This window comes from Mus pahari, chromosome 10, assembly GCF_900095145.1.
Source record: "Mus pahari chromosome 10, PAHARI_EIJ_v1.1, whole genome shotgun sequence".
NCBI classification, from domain to species: Eukaryota; Metazoa; Chordata; class Mammalia; order Rodentia; family Muridae; genus Mus; species Mus pahari.
The window spans coordinates 50324906-50338962 of record NC_034599.1 but is presented as its reverse complement, the minus strand read 5'-3'; the positions used below and the strand labels follow the sequence as shown (position 1 = coordinate 50338962).

General features: G+C 51.2%; 1 protein-coding gene across 2 annotated transcripts in view; it reads right to left on the bottom strand.

Moving 5' to 3' along the window:
• The window catches only part of Tmem266 (transmembrane protein 266), a 112564-nt gene that overhangs the window by 28038 nt on the left and 70469 nt on the right, over window positions 1-14057 (bottom strand). The window contains exons 4-5 of one of the 2 annotated variants that reach the window (XM_021207891.2): window positions 12070-12224; window positions 9241-9314 (exon numbers count right to left, since the gene is read on the bottom strand). In XM_021207891.2, coding sequence (XP_021063550.1) covers window positions 9241-9314; window positions 12070-12224 — 229 coding nt within the window. The remainder of the gene's footprint in view (window positions 1-9240; window positions 9315-12069; window positions 12225-14057) is intronic. The other variant, XM_029543804.1, reaches the window with a different exon arrangement.

The following is a 14057-nucleotide window of genomic DNA, read 5'->3' as shown; positions in this document are numbered from 1 at the left end:
AGTTATCAGTGTAGCTGATACCTACAGGGGTCCTGAGCTCACAGGCAAGCTGACTTCATTGTCTGCCCCCATGCTGACTTGTTCTGGCAGTAGATACCCCGCTATTTTAAAGTAAAGGGTTCAAGGCTACAGGGGAAAGCAAAGTCCAGCAGGTCTGTGATGATGTGTGTGCCAATTAAGGGACCAACATTGATGGAGCACACACCGTTCACGGAGCACTATCCCCAGACCTTGCTGACCAGAAAATGAGCAAGGCTTAGTTCCAGAACTTTCTCCCAGCACAGAAACGTTTTCAAGTCTAAAAATTAAAATAAATAATCTCTTGGGGATGACATCTGTTCACTGAGCCATTTACCTCCCACCCCTTCTTCCCAGGCTAAAGTTCTAAACAAAGCCATCTCTAGAGAGCCTGCTGCAATTTGCCTTCAGCCTGATGCTGCAGCTAAATCCCCCAACCTGTCCCCAGCGTTACCAATGACCACACACACACACACTCACACACACTCACACAACACACGCACACACTCACACACACACTCACTCACACACACATTCACACACACACTCACACACACGCACACACACACACACACTCACACACACTCACACACACACTCACACTCACTCTCACACACATTCACACACACTCACACTCACACACTCACATGCACACACTCACACTCACACACACCATGCCAACACCCTTGAGAGCATCTTGTTTGGCTCATGATGACAAGCAGTTTGTGGTGCTAGCAACGGCCCTGCTGGAAAAGCCCTGTTTCCAGGACAACCCCCTCCCTCCCCTTCTTCCCCTCCCAACTCTGGACCTCCAGTTCCCTGGCTACAGTCTCTCAGTTGTATTTGCAGATTTCTGTCTTCCAGGGCTGCCACCCCTTCTCAGTCCCTGCACCCTTGGCTTTGTCACCTCCAGTTCTCTGAAGCCCCAACTCTATGTCTCCTGCCTAGATGTCTTCCTGATATCAGTCGAAGGACAGCAAAGGGACATCACTGTCCCCTCACTGACTGAGCCAGCCTCTCAGAGTGCTCCACCTCCTATCCCTGCACCCAGCTCTTCCTGCCCACACCCTCTGCCCACACCCTCTGCCCACACCCTCTGCCCACACCCTCTGCCCACACCCTCTGCCCACTCCCTCTGCCCACACCCTCTGCCCACACCCTCTGCCCACTCCCTCTGCCCACACCCTCTGCCCACTCCCTCTGCCCACACCCTCTGCCCACACCCTCTGCCCACTCCCTGGCTCCTTTAACACCCCATTCTGACTGTCACCTTCCTGGGTGACTTAGTCCCTCTCTGCCAATTGTCCTCCTAACTGCTCTTTGAATTCCTGTCCTGTCAACCTCCACTGCAGACCCTGTCCCCAGAGCTTCATTGTGATGGCTCTGCCTAGAGCCCCAACAGCTCTCTCTTGCTACAAGGCATGGCTCTCTCTCCAAGCCCATACCCTCTCCCTCACCAGCTTCTCCAATAATAGCACTCTGACTAAAACCCCTGACTTACATGTGTCATCTCATATCTCACAGGCTAACAAGTCACCTGTGGAAATCTGGTCTCTGTGAGTAGAACAAACGGAACAGCAGGCCTCATCTGGCTCCTGATTGCCTGACAAACAGTCATTAAATCACGGTAATTTCAGATAAACAAGTTTCATAGTGAATTCATAAAACATTTCTCAACTCAGAACCTATTTTCTATTTTAGCGCCCCTGGTCTTGACTTCTTTACAAGGTATCCCTATATTTCATTGTCAAATGCTTTAGTATATTACAAACACTCAAAGGAAACAGCAGTGAAATCAGTTCTTCTACAAAACAGCAAACCAAAAAAATGGCATGGCTTTGTCATTGGCTCGTGGTTGCCTGTCACGGCATGAGTTGCTGGCAGTTGCCAACACTGCACTGTTCTCAGAGATGACGTCGCCAAACCTGGAGTTTTCCTTTCGAAAGAAAGATGATAGGACAGACAGGGGATGATAGCCCAGTAAATGGCCTGCCACGGGATCATGAGAACCCGAGTTCAGTTCTCAGGAGCCAGGCGTGGCATTTGTAGTCTCAGAGCTGGGGAGGTGAGGACCAGCTGTCCCTGGGTTTCACTGGCCAGCAGGCCCAACTGCTAGGCAGAGAGACCCTGCGAGTCACGGAGAGACCCTGCTTCAAACAAAAACAAAAACAAAAACAAAACAAAAAGGTGGAGTGCTTACAAAGAACAATTGCCCCAAGGTTGTCCTCTGGTACCTCTGTGTGCAGACAAATGTGTACATACACACATATGGGCCTGTACATATGTGTGTGTATATGTATGCATGTGTATACATATGCAAAAAGACATTTCACAAAGAATCAGAAGGTTTCTAAGATGCCAGTCAAATAGGGTAAGTGTGTTGGTACACATTACTCAGGTAAGTGCATAAGGCCAGGCAAACCTGCTGTGTGCTAACCAGACCACTTCTGCATGGGTTTTATACTTAGAATGCACTGAGCCGTGGTTGAACTTACTTAATGCGCCTAAAAATTGCCTGGCAAGACAATGGAGTCAAAATGGCCATTGTCTCTCTGGGAATCAGCCCACAGCAGCAAAGAAAAATAACAGGAATGTCAACTTTCTTGGTTACAGCTACGGGGCCTCTTCCCCTGACTTTCTGAGGACAGAACAGATGCAGAAATAGTAAGTGATCTGTCAGTGTGACAGCGGCAAAACCCAGCGCAGGGAGAGAGGGAAGCCAATACCCACTGGCTAGCTGCAATGTAGAGCACAGGGCAGGGGCAGGGGCAGGGGCAGGGGCAGGGGCAGGGGCAGGGGCAGGGGCTGAGGCTGGGAGCTTATTTTCAAGTTTCCAAAAACAATTGCTGGGGCTGGAGAGATGGCTCAGCAGTTAAGAGCACTGACTGCTCTTCCAGAGGTCCTGAGTTCCACATGGTGGCTCACAACCATCTGTAATGGGATCCGATGCCCTCTTCTGGTGTGTCTGAAGACAGCTACAGTGTACTCACACAAAAAAGAACAGTTGTTTAGCAGGTCCCTCGTGTGAGCCAGTCAGGACAGGAGTTCATGTTTCCTGCTGGAAGCCCACACTGAGGCGGGAGGGAGAGGGGCTCCTGGGCATGGATGACGTTAACAGTGGCCATCTGAGGCTGTAAGACTAGAGGAGGGGCTTGCTTTCTTATTTTGGCATGTCAGAATTTTTAACTGATACATAGGTAAAGTCATTCTTATAAACAATGAGTCAATTACTTTCTCCATCAGACTGTTCAGGAGGGGTCTCGGGGACTGCCTGGGTACATACAGGCGCAAGCAGTTATCACGGCCGTCTGTCCTGTGGCCGCCTAGCCAACAGAACCCTCGCGGCCAAATGTCGAGTCCCGCTTGTTTCTGGGGCCAGGTCAGCAAGGGTGTTTTAGGCTGAGAAGGCTGTGGGGATGGCATGGCACAAGCCCTTGTAATTCCCAACAGCCTGGCGAGTCAGCCATCTACATGACTGCAGACTTCTGTTGACTGTGAGCGACCCTGTGAACAGCAACCAGCACCGTCCGGCTTACACAAAACAATTATCTTCACATTTGACCTGCAAGTGCCTAAAGGTCATTCACAAAGTCTTGGCCAAGGAAATGTGGAAATGAGATTTTTCAAGAGTGATTTCTCAGACACATATTCAACTGATTCATTCCTTCAACGGCTGGGGTCCCATGCACAGACCTGTGCCAGAAGATGGGGGAGGAGGAGGAGCATAAGGCTTCCATCCTGTTTCTTGGAATAATCAAGTTCAGGACATAGCATGGAGTGGCAGGCAGGAAGGAATTTTCTAGAAATGTCTAGGATGAAGGCAGGCCTTTGAAAGCCTGTGCTCGGAACCTAAGAGCTGTTCATGGTGTCTCCACCTGAAAGGTGCCTGGCTGAGCCTTTCAGGGGTTGGAGGCACTGTTCACTCCGCGTGGGCAGGTGGGCACGAGTGAATGGACTCTGGCTTTCATGGCTACAGGGGCAGTTCTGGAACCTGATTCTCCCACATCAGTGTGAAACATGGAGAGAGTGAGAGAGGAAAGTCCCTACCCTACAGCCTAAGCAATGGCCTCACCTTAGGTGAGGTCACCTTAGGTGAGGTCACCTTAGGTGGGGTCAGGAAGGCCACCCACATTCTGGGCCAGTTTCCCTATGTTGATGCTCATGCAACAATGCCCAGAGAGAGGCAGTGACTTGTCCCAGGTCATACAGTGTCTTCATGGCTGAACTTTCTCTCAGGTAGACACCGAGAACAAACACTCCCTTCATCTCCTGGAGCAAAGAGGACAGACAGTTCTCACACACTCTCCCATCTCCTATCTGGTGACCGAGGCTCCCGGGGGCCCTCCTGAGACAAAGGCAGAAGAGGGATTCCTTGAGGATCCAGAATCACTGGGAAGCTGCTGACGTAGAAAGAGAAGTGTGCGGCGGCTCAGTTTAGTTTGGCAATGAACTTCACATGACAAATGGCCACCAGATCTGGGCTCCCTCGGGGGTCAGGGCTGCCCAGGGACATTTCTGGGAAGCCGCTGTCAGAGAGGAGCTACTGCAGCTGACATTGGAAGACACCTGGCTGGGGCTGGTAAAATGGCTCAACAGCTAAAGGCTTTCCACAAGCCAGACAGCCTGAGGTCGAGCCCCAAGCCCCACGTGGTAGGGAGAAACGACTCAGTGGCAGACATCTTTCCCTTCTCCCCTTAAAAAAATGTAAATTGTAGAAAAGACACTTGGTTCAGCTGATGACTGACGTACTATACCCATATGAAAGATTATTACTCAGACAGAAAAAGAAGTGGAGTCCTGACTCACGCTGCAGCGTGGACCAATCCTGAAAACATGTTCAATGACAGAAGCCAGCCAGACACACGAGGCCACCTAGTGCATGACCTTGATTACAGGAAACAGGAATACTTCTATACACAGAGACATAGGGTGGGTTTGGGTTGGCAAGAGCTATGTAAAGGAGACGTGGGAACGACTGCTGATGGGTGTGGGGTCTCCTTTGGGGGTACAACTGCTTTGGACCCAGATGGAAGCACCAGCCACATATTGTGTGTGTACCAAATGCCACCAACTTGTACACTTGAGAGTTATGAGAAGTCACCCTGAGCGCTGGGCCAGCCAGTAAATGCTTGCTTTGTAAACATGGGAGTCTACCAGCCATGTAAAAGCCTGGTCTGGTCTGGTTCTCAAAGAACCAGGGAGACCAAAACCAGAGGATTCCTGGGGTTACTAGTCAGCCGGGGTGGGTGGGGGAAGGGGAGGGAAGGAGGGAGGAGTTACAGCTGCCACTGCACAGACGCCACCGTGAGGACCCATCTACAGGTCCGCTGTGGTCTCTTCTCCCTGGGAAAGATCGCGGGAGGCCATGAGAGCTTCTGCAGTCCCACGAAGAGGAGCAGGGATCTCTCTGCTTCCAAGTGGCCAGCTGGGCCTGGGCTTAGCCAAAGGCAGGCCATGCTTAGGAAACCCCATTTGCACAATTCTCATTCTGAGTCCAAAGACTCTGCTTATTCTTGCTGTCCAAGGTCCTGTGGGAACTTGATGACCCTGTATGACCAAGCACCACAGGGCCCAGCTGCATGAACACACTTTCCCCCAGGCCCCTGCTGGGACTTCACCCTAGTCTGCCTAAGGGCACCCAACCCTGCTCATTTTAGAAGGCCCCAAACTCACTTTTTGAGCAGATGTCCTTGATCTGAGCCCAAACCAGACTGTTAGCCTTTGTCTTATCTGTACCCTGAGACCTGCCCAGGACAAAGTGGCCCATCTTCCTGGAGCAGCCTCAGAACTCTAGGATGTTGAAGATGGAGCCATGGCCTTCTCACCCACCAGGGTCTGTGTCTGCCTTCCCTCTGTGGACTCTGGACAGTTTCCCCCACCTCTCCAGGTCTCAGTTTCCCAACCTGTAACATGGCCCATTGTCCTTCCCTAAGGCTCAGTTGAAACTAGGCTTGGAGCAAAGCTCAGAAAATAAGCAAAGGGTCCTGGGGTGGCAGCAGCCCTTGGTGGCTCACCTGTGTGGAACTAGCCTAAGCAATGCAGCCCTCTTGCTAGCTAGAGAAGGTCTCTAGCTCTCAAGAGACCCTTGGCTCTTAGCAGCATCCCTGGGTATGTAACAGAGAAAGCAGGGGCTAGATCTAAGAGGAGACATTTGCACTTCTCCCAGAGGAGAAGAAAGGGCTTCTCATCCCTGGTTCGCACTCTCAGGCCTTGCTTGGTCAGACCCCTGTGTCTGGCCTTAGCCCTGGTCTTTCACCCAGTCTCCCCATTCTCGACCTGCCAATGCCAGGTCCCTAGAGGGCAGTCACAAGAGACACAAGCCCAGAGAGCTCTGTCCAGTTTTGACCAGAACTATTATAACCTTGGGATGACCTTCTCACTCATTCATGTGTATGTATGTATGTATGTATGTATGTATGTATGTATGTATGTGTATGTATGTATGTATGTAATGTATGTATGTATGTATGTATGTATGTATGTATGTATTCTGAGACAAGAGCTCATGGATCCCTGGCTGTTCCTTGGACTTCCTACGTTGCAGAAGATTACTTTTAGCTTCCATTCATTTTCCTTCTACCTCCTGAGTGCTGGGATTGTGAACATTCACTACCATACCTGGCTTATGGGATGTGGGATTTGATCCCGGGGCTCTGTTCATGCTAGGTGAGCACTGTGCCACCTGAGTTACATCCTGGCCCTATATGATACTTTATAAGGACCACACTAGCACTTTGGCAGGCAAACATGCAGGCCCGAGACACTGCTGAGGGATACGGGGTTCTCTGGCTTTTTGTTAGAGGTACCCCAGTCATTGTGAAGGCACAAAGGGCTCACATTCACCAATCCTGGGCTAAGGGGACATTCAAGAGCTGGCTGGCACCAAGGATTTGATGCTTGGCTCTCTGGTGCTCTGTGAGACTACAGAAGTCCGCTCTTGCTAGCCTGGATGCGTCAGCAGGAGATCGGTGGTGTACACAGCCCCTCTTTCACACTGGGCAGACTGCACGGGGAGAGTTTTCACCACTGCCCAGCTCCACTCCATCCTCCCCACCACAAGGTCCAAGGCAAGGGACTGGCCCTTCTCAGCATCCCCACAGGCTCTGCAGAGAAAGCCGAGTCTGTGGGAAGCCCCGGTCCCTTTCCCACTTGGTGGGGGTTGGCTGTCCAGTCTCTGCGGCTGTTATTCCTGCACACAGGAGCTCGTCTGTTTCAGGTGGCTTGTCTCTGGTACTGACAGGAAGGGGATGCCAAATTAACACTGGGCAATAAATTCTGCAGAAGCCAATAAAACCAAAGCAGAGGGAAGAGCCGCAGCAACTGATTAAACATTTTTGTTGGCAGTCACAGGCATGGGCACATTTTCCAAGGTTTGCATCAAGGAGACAGCTGGCCCTGGCCCAGGGATTCGCAGGAGGGATTCTCAGCAAGCAGAGATGAGGGGCCAGGCAGGGATGGACCCTATGGAGATCCCAAGCTACAGCTGGGATCCAAAGTACAGATCGGCCTTTCTAGGTACCTGAGCACCAGCAATGGCCTCAGTAAGCTGGTCTAGGAAGTTCCTGGGAATTCACAGTTGGGGCCTGTGGGAGCCATCTCAGTTGTAGCTCATGCTCACTGGCCATGAGTTACAAGAGCCAAGGCCTGGAGAAGACAGTGTTCTATGTTTGCTACGCTGGCTACCCAGTCTAGCCCCATGCAGACTCAACATTCTGAAGTAGAAGGCCTAGACCTCCTCTGACTTTTGGGAAAGAGAGGCAGCAGAGCAATCGGCTAGGCCAGAGGAGGCCCTGGGATTCTGGTCTCTTGGGTTCTTTGACCACAGGAAACAATCGCTCACTCTATAGCCTCACCCATGTTCATCTTCTCTGGCCCACCACCTCCCTCTGGGATTGTGCTGTGCTCTCTGCTTCAGTGCATTAGCTGCTGTGTGTGCAGTCATGCCTGTGTATGCACCCATCCCTGTGTGTGTGCAACCATGTCTGTGTGCAGCCATGCCTGTATGTATGCACCCATCCCTGTGTGTGAGCAGCCATGCCTGTGTGTGCACCCATCCCTGTGTGTGTGTGTGCAGCCATGCCTGTGTGTGTACAGCCATGCCTGTATGTGTGCACCCATGCCTGTGTGTGTGTGCATCCATGCCTGTGTGTGTGTGTGTGCATCCATGCCTGTGTGTGTGTGTAGCCATGCCTGTGTGTGTACACTCATGCCTGTGTGTGTACACTCATGCCTATGTATGCACCCATGTCTGTGTGTGCACCCATGCCTGTGTGTGTACCCATGCCTGTGTGTGCACCCATGCCTGTGTGTGTACATCCATGCCTGTGTGTGTGTGTATGCACCCATCCCTGTGTGTACACTCATGCCTGTGTGTGCACCCATGCCTGTGTGTGTGTACCCATGCCTGTGTGTGTGCACCCATGCCTGTGTGTGCACCTATGCCTGTGTATGCACCCATGCTTTTGTGTTCCCAGAAGGCTCCATACCTTATTTGTGTTTATCTTTCATTGAAAGACCCTACTGGGGCTCTCTGTGGGCAGGTGTGTCCCTACGGCAGAAGGAGGGGAGACCTGGGTGGAGTGGACAAGGGGACAGCTGACCTGGTCAGTATTTGGCTGTAGTTGAAAGAACTGGTTCCATATGAAACTGTCTGCCCTTCACTTCCCACAGCATGAAGCCTTTCCCATCCTTCTAGAAGGCCCTATCTTAAACAGCTACAAACCAGTGTCCCACAGACATGGGTCACAGCATCACTGCCAGCATGGGACTCCATCCTGCCACAGGACCTGACTAAGTCCACTGCTTAGCTCTAAGACTGCATTTTACACCTTGGCCCCGAGGCAAGCAAAGCCTAATTGCTTCTGCATCTGGTTCTCCTGGGCCTTGGCCCCTGAATACACATCACTGGCCACACCAACAACTTCCATTCTTCAGCTACATCATGGGCAATCTCTCCTTCACAGGTTCATCACCCGGGCTTCAGCTGACAACCCTGCATATATTCTGGATTCAGAGCAGAGGTCACCTGCTTAGAAGCAAACACCTGCTGCTGGGTTGGCCACGATCCTGCATGTATGTGTCTGTGAATACTCCTTGTCCTACGGTGAAACTCAGCTTCAGAGATGGCAGCAGGACATGAAGAAATGAGTAGTGAAATGAAGCCCAGGTTCCCTGGGAGTGTCACCCCAAAGAGGAGATTTCAGGGCCCGAATCTTTACCTACCTCTGAGAAGAACACAGAGAGAATGACCAGACTGATCCAGTGAATGACACCAGCAAACTGGAAAGCATTGGAAACTGCAATGAACACAGCGAGGACCAGGTTTAGGGGCGAGGAACTGAACGCACCAGTCTAGGGGTCTGTGCTGCATGAATGTAGACCTCTGTGGGCCCCTGGGGACCCCTGGGTGCTTGTGGAAACCATTGGATCTGTTAGAAACTGGGTCAGCGAGCAAGGGCACCTATACCCAGTGGTCATGGAGACAGTGAGAGTACTGTGGCCCAAATACTCTTCTCCCTAGCAGCCGACACCTCCTCCTCCTCAAAGGCCATCTCCAGGTTCCTCCTGTCCATGGCTGTTATCCTTTTGTGCCCTATCCAGACCCAGGGGAGGAAGGGTCATGACCACAGCAAAGCTATGGACTGGAGTGGGTAGCTTCAAGATCCACCGCACACTGCTTCCACAGCTTAATGCACTTTGTGTGGGGCTCCAGGCAAGCCTCTCTACCTTTCCATTCTGAACTTGCAGTAGTGGCCATGGCAGTGACGGCAGCGTGCTTTGGAAAGATGGCTGGAGCTACGCCTGCCAGGAGGAGCAGATGGGAACTAGCATCTGGGTCCCTGGGCTGGGGCGGACAAGGGGGAGACTGGCACCGTGGGCTCCTTACTCTATCTTCAGCTAGCCAGGCATCCTTGGAAGACCCCTCTAAAGGACAGGACACCACAGACAGCCTCTGAACACTAGTGGGTTACAGTTGACCTGCCAGTGAGGCTAAAGACAAAGCACTCGAGTCCACAAAGGTGGGATGACCTTGGGAGAGAGAGCAGAATGATCCCCAGAAGCAATTCTCCGGATGAATCAGTGGGGCTTTGGGGACAGGAGGCAGGGGTGCTGCGGCAGACAGACCATGCTCACCCCCTAGAGGGCTTATTTCTAGTGGTTCAAGTTCCCCTGGGATCAAAGAAAGATATTTTCAGTGGACAGAAGATTCTGTGGTTCTAGAATCTGTGAACCCTGGGAGTGGATAAAAATGAGGTCTTCAAGCAAATCTGAGAGGAAGAAGGCTACCGTAGCTGGCTCCAGGATGGAGACACTTGGGTCCCCTGGCTCAGGACCAGTGTGACCCTCAAAGGATGAGCCCCAGCTACACCGTGAATTCCTCCCCGTTCTGTGCCACAGGAATACCACTGGGAACCAAGAGGCTGAGGCCCGTGTGACTCTGGGAAGACCTCAGATGATTCTGGATACATAAAATCTCTCCCCATTATTTCTCAAATGAATTCCTGTGCCTGTTTTATGGTTTGCTTTAGAAGAGCCATAAATCTCGGATTGTGCGTTTTATGGAATTTAAGATGCCTTTTATGAGCTGCTATTGGATCTCCCACCAAAATCAATCTCCTGGATACTTAATTTTAAGCAAAATTCCAGTGTCGGCTGCCTTCTCAGTTCTACCCAATGCCTTGTCACAGCCTGAGGAGCTCAGGGCCCCGGCACCATCCACCATAGAGAAAGAAGGACTCCATTATGGTCAGGTCTCATAAAACACAGACAGTCTGGATGCGTGGAGGGAAAGCCTACAGCATGGTTTAATTGAAGTCAGGTTGAGTGTAAAACCAGTACTGGACACTTAATGCTGGAAGATACTTTAATTGGAACCAAGGGGCCAGTGGCTACATAAAACCCAACCAGGCTTATCAGACAAAAGCAATTCTGTGCTCTTCCAGAGAGCAGACAAGGCTGGTGTGTCTTGGAGGGGAGCTGTGACAATCCCCAAGCATAAGAGATCCAGTAAAGGACTTGGGACATTTGAGAAGACAAGAGGACAAAATGGGTTTGGGGGTGGCTGAACCTCTTGTCCTGAACTCTGTCAACGATGGGAACTGAAAGCTCTCTGTATCAGTAATCCCACTTTTAAAGTGTTCGTACTTGAATGGTCCACCTCCTGGATCAAGAAAGGTGTGTGGGGACTTTCCCCTAAGCTGGCTGCTCAGTCACAGCCAAGGGCCAGACATGTGGGCCTCTGGGCCTCTGGTATGCCAAGCAGGGGTTCCAAGGGTAAAGACAGGAAGTGGCCTGCCTCCACTGTGACAGCCACATTGCCAGTGTATCAGAAGAGGCTAACCCTCCCAGTGCCACAGGTGGCGGCAAACTGCAGACATCATGAGGCTGGAAGCAGTCCCAAAAGTGAGAAAAGTGACCAAACAGCTGGCCAGCCGGGAGGCTTGAAGTCTGTTCCTGTGACCTAGGGTAAGTCTCCAAATTCCCACAAACTTCACATTGTCGGCTTTGTCTGTAAAACGGGGCCCTGTCCTCTCCACGGTTATTGGCCGGGTTGGGGGTGTAGGTGTGGAAAACTATCTTCACAGTTATCAAGACACATGTAAATGAGGCCACCCACTTTGGAATGGTACATACATAAGTGGTCGTTGTGCGGTGACTACAGGGGATCGACTTCCCCAAATGGAACTCTGTTTAAGCCAGAAAAAAATTCCACCCTGGAAAATTCCAAATGAGAACAACAACAACAACAACAACAACAAAAATGCACACAGGGGTCCCCAACTTTTGTTTTTGTCTCATCGGTTTCTGGTTTCTGATCATGGAATGCTGGGGAGGGGACTGATAGAAAGGGACAAAGTGTGTCAGTGGTGACAGAGAAGCTGCCAAAGGTGTTCCCTCCCCAGCGGCAATCCCCATTGGGGCCGGGGCCGCAGCAGCTCGTTGGTGGCCCAGGCTTGGGGACAATCTCAGTGCGGTTGGGGACCCCTGAGGGATGCAGATGCACAGTGAATATTGACATGTATTTGTATATGTGTCTCCCTTGCTACTCACACTGGAGAAGCTTTATATCTATTAGAAGTTCCAGAGTCAGGAGGAGCACCACCAATATTACACAGGCTACCAGGAAACTGTTGAGACTTGCACTGAGCAAAAATACCTGCCATACGGCTGCTCTCTTCCCACAGCACGGCTTCAGCCAGTCAGACCTGCAGGGACAAAAGCAAGGAGAAGAGGGGCTGAGGGGCTGAGGGGCTGAGGGGCTGAGGGGAGATCCTGGCCACAGCCTTGCCTCACTCAAATCAACAGCCTGGCTCCCCTGGGTTTGGGCTTCATGATGCTGGGGATGGAAGGGAGGGCCTTGCTCACACAAGCAAAGCAAGCACTCCACCACTGAGCTACATCAGCTGCTGGGCTTCCTGAGAGACGAGTCTTATTCAAGGGGTCACAGGGTAGAACCACAAGTAGTAAAACGGTCTCGTTAAGGGACACGGCTGGGTTTACAGGTTGACTTAGGGGACTTAAAGGAACTCTCTGGGAGTCTTGAAACTGAGTGTGAAACTCACACCCCATAGGTGAGTCAGACTCACCGAGGAGGTACGGCCTGTCGCCACTAAATTCCTGTGTGTCTGAGAACCCAGCCCATGTGCTGGCATTTGGGGGAAGCCTCTGTTTGCACTCAGTAACTACACTGAAGCACACAGAGGCTGGAATTAGGTTGCTTTTCAGCTATAAGAGGAAGAGGTGGGTTGGATCCCCACTTATCTGAGCAGATTATCTGGGTATCGGTGCTACAGACTACTGACAGCTGTTACTTGACAAAAAAAAAAAAAAATGCTATAATTGGGTAAGTATAGAAAACGTGAGTTGAAGTTAAGTGGCCATTTATGTGTGGGGTGTGCGAATCCCTTCCTACAGTGCTGCACTTCACTCTGCTCCACACGGAGGGCAGCTGTGGTTACCAAACTGTTTAGGCCAGGGCCACCTTCCGTCCCATCTCATGAGACTCACACTCTGGGTATGGTGTCGTCTGGGAGACGAGGCACCCCCGAGGACAGACTCTTCTGAAGGCACTGCGTCTGGATCAAACCTGCTGTGACCAAACCTCACTCATTTGCTTGCCTGTGGCCCTTTTTTGCCTGCCCATCTGTTTTTAGTTAGGGGCCAAAGCAAACAAGGAAAAGTCTTTACTTTGGGGGTGTACCCTACCCTGATCACCTGCAAGGCACCAGGTCATTTTGGGACCCTACTTCCCCATTTGGAAAGTAAAGAATAGTATTTTTAACTTGTAGAGTTGTTGAAAGCTAAATGAAAGAATGTATCTAACCTGAATGCACGGTGTGGCTGCAATAGCATCATGGTGATGGTGGTGGTGGTGGTGATGGTGATGGTGATGGTGATGGTGATGGTGATGGTGATGATGGTGATGGTGATGATGGTGATGATGGTGGTGGTGGTGATGATGATGATGATGATGATGATGGTGATGATGGTGGTGGTGGTGGTGGTGGTGATGATGATGATGATGATGATGATGATGATATCTGATGGCTCCGAGGCTTGGCCATCACCACATCCTTCCCATCTAGAAGGAGCCAATCTGCTGCAGCCTGCTGCAAGGAGAGCCAGTGCCTTCCTCCTGCAGACTCGGTGTCAGTGGGCTGGGAAAGCACTTTGCGTTTTAGCTACCCCTGAAAGGATGGTATGGGTACTTTCAGGTGGCGACTTCTTCCTCATATTTGTGCACAAAAAAGAGCAAGCACCGGAGGTGATAGCCTTGAAGAACCTGCCAGAAAATGGGGCTTGCTTAAGTCTTTCTGGGTATTTCCTAACACGTGTGGGAATGACCGATGGTCTCTGTCCTTGGCTCGGTGGTAATACAAAGACCAGATGTGGTCATCGCCAGACTTAGGAAGCAGGTCCCAGAAAGAGAAGCTTGAAGACCTGAACAGGTGATGGAGGAAGCTAAGCAGGTCATTTTGGATGGGGGAAGAAAGATTGGCATGAGTTCCTAGAAAGGCCAAGAGTGGAGAGTGAGAGAG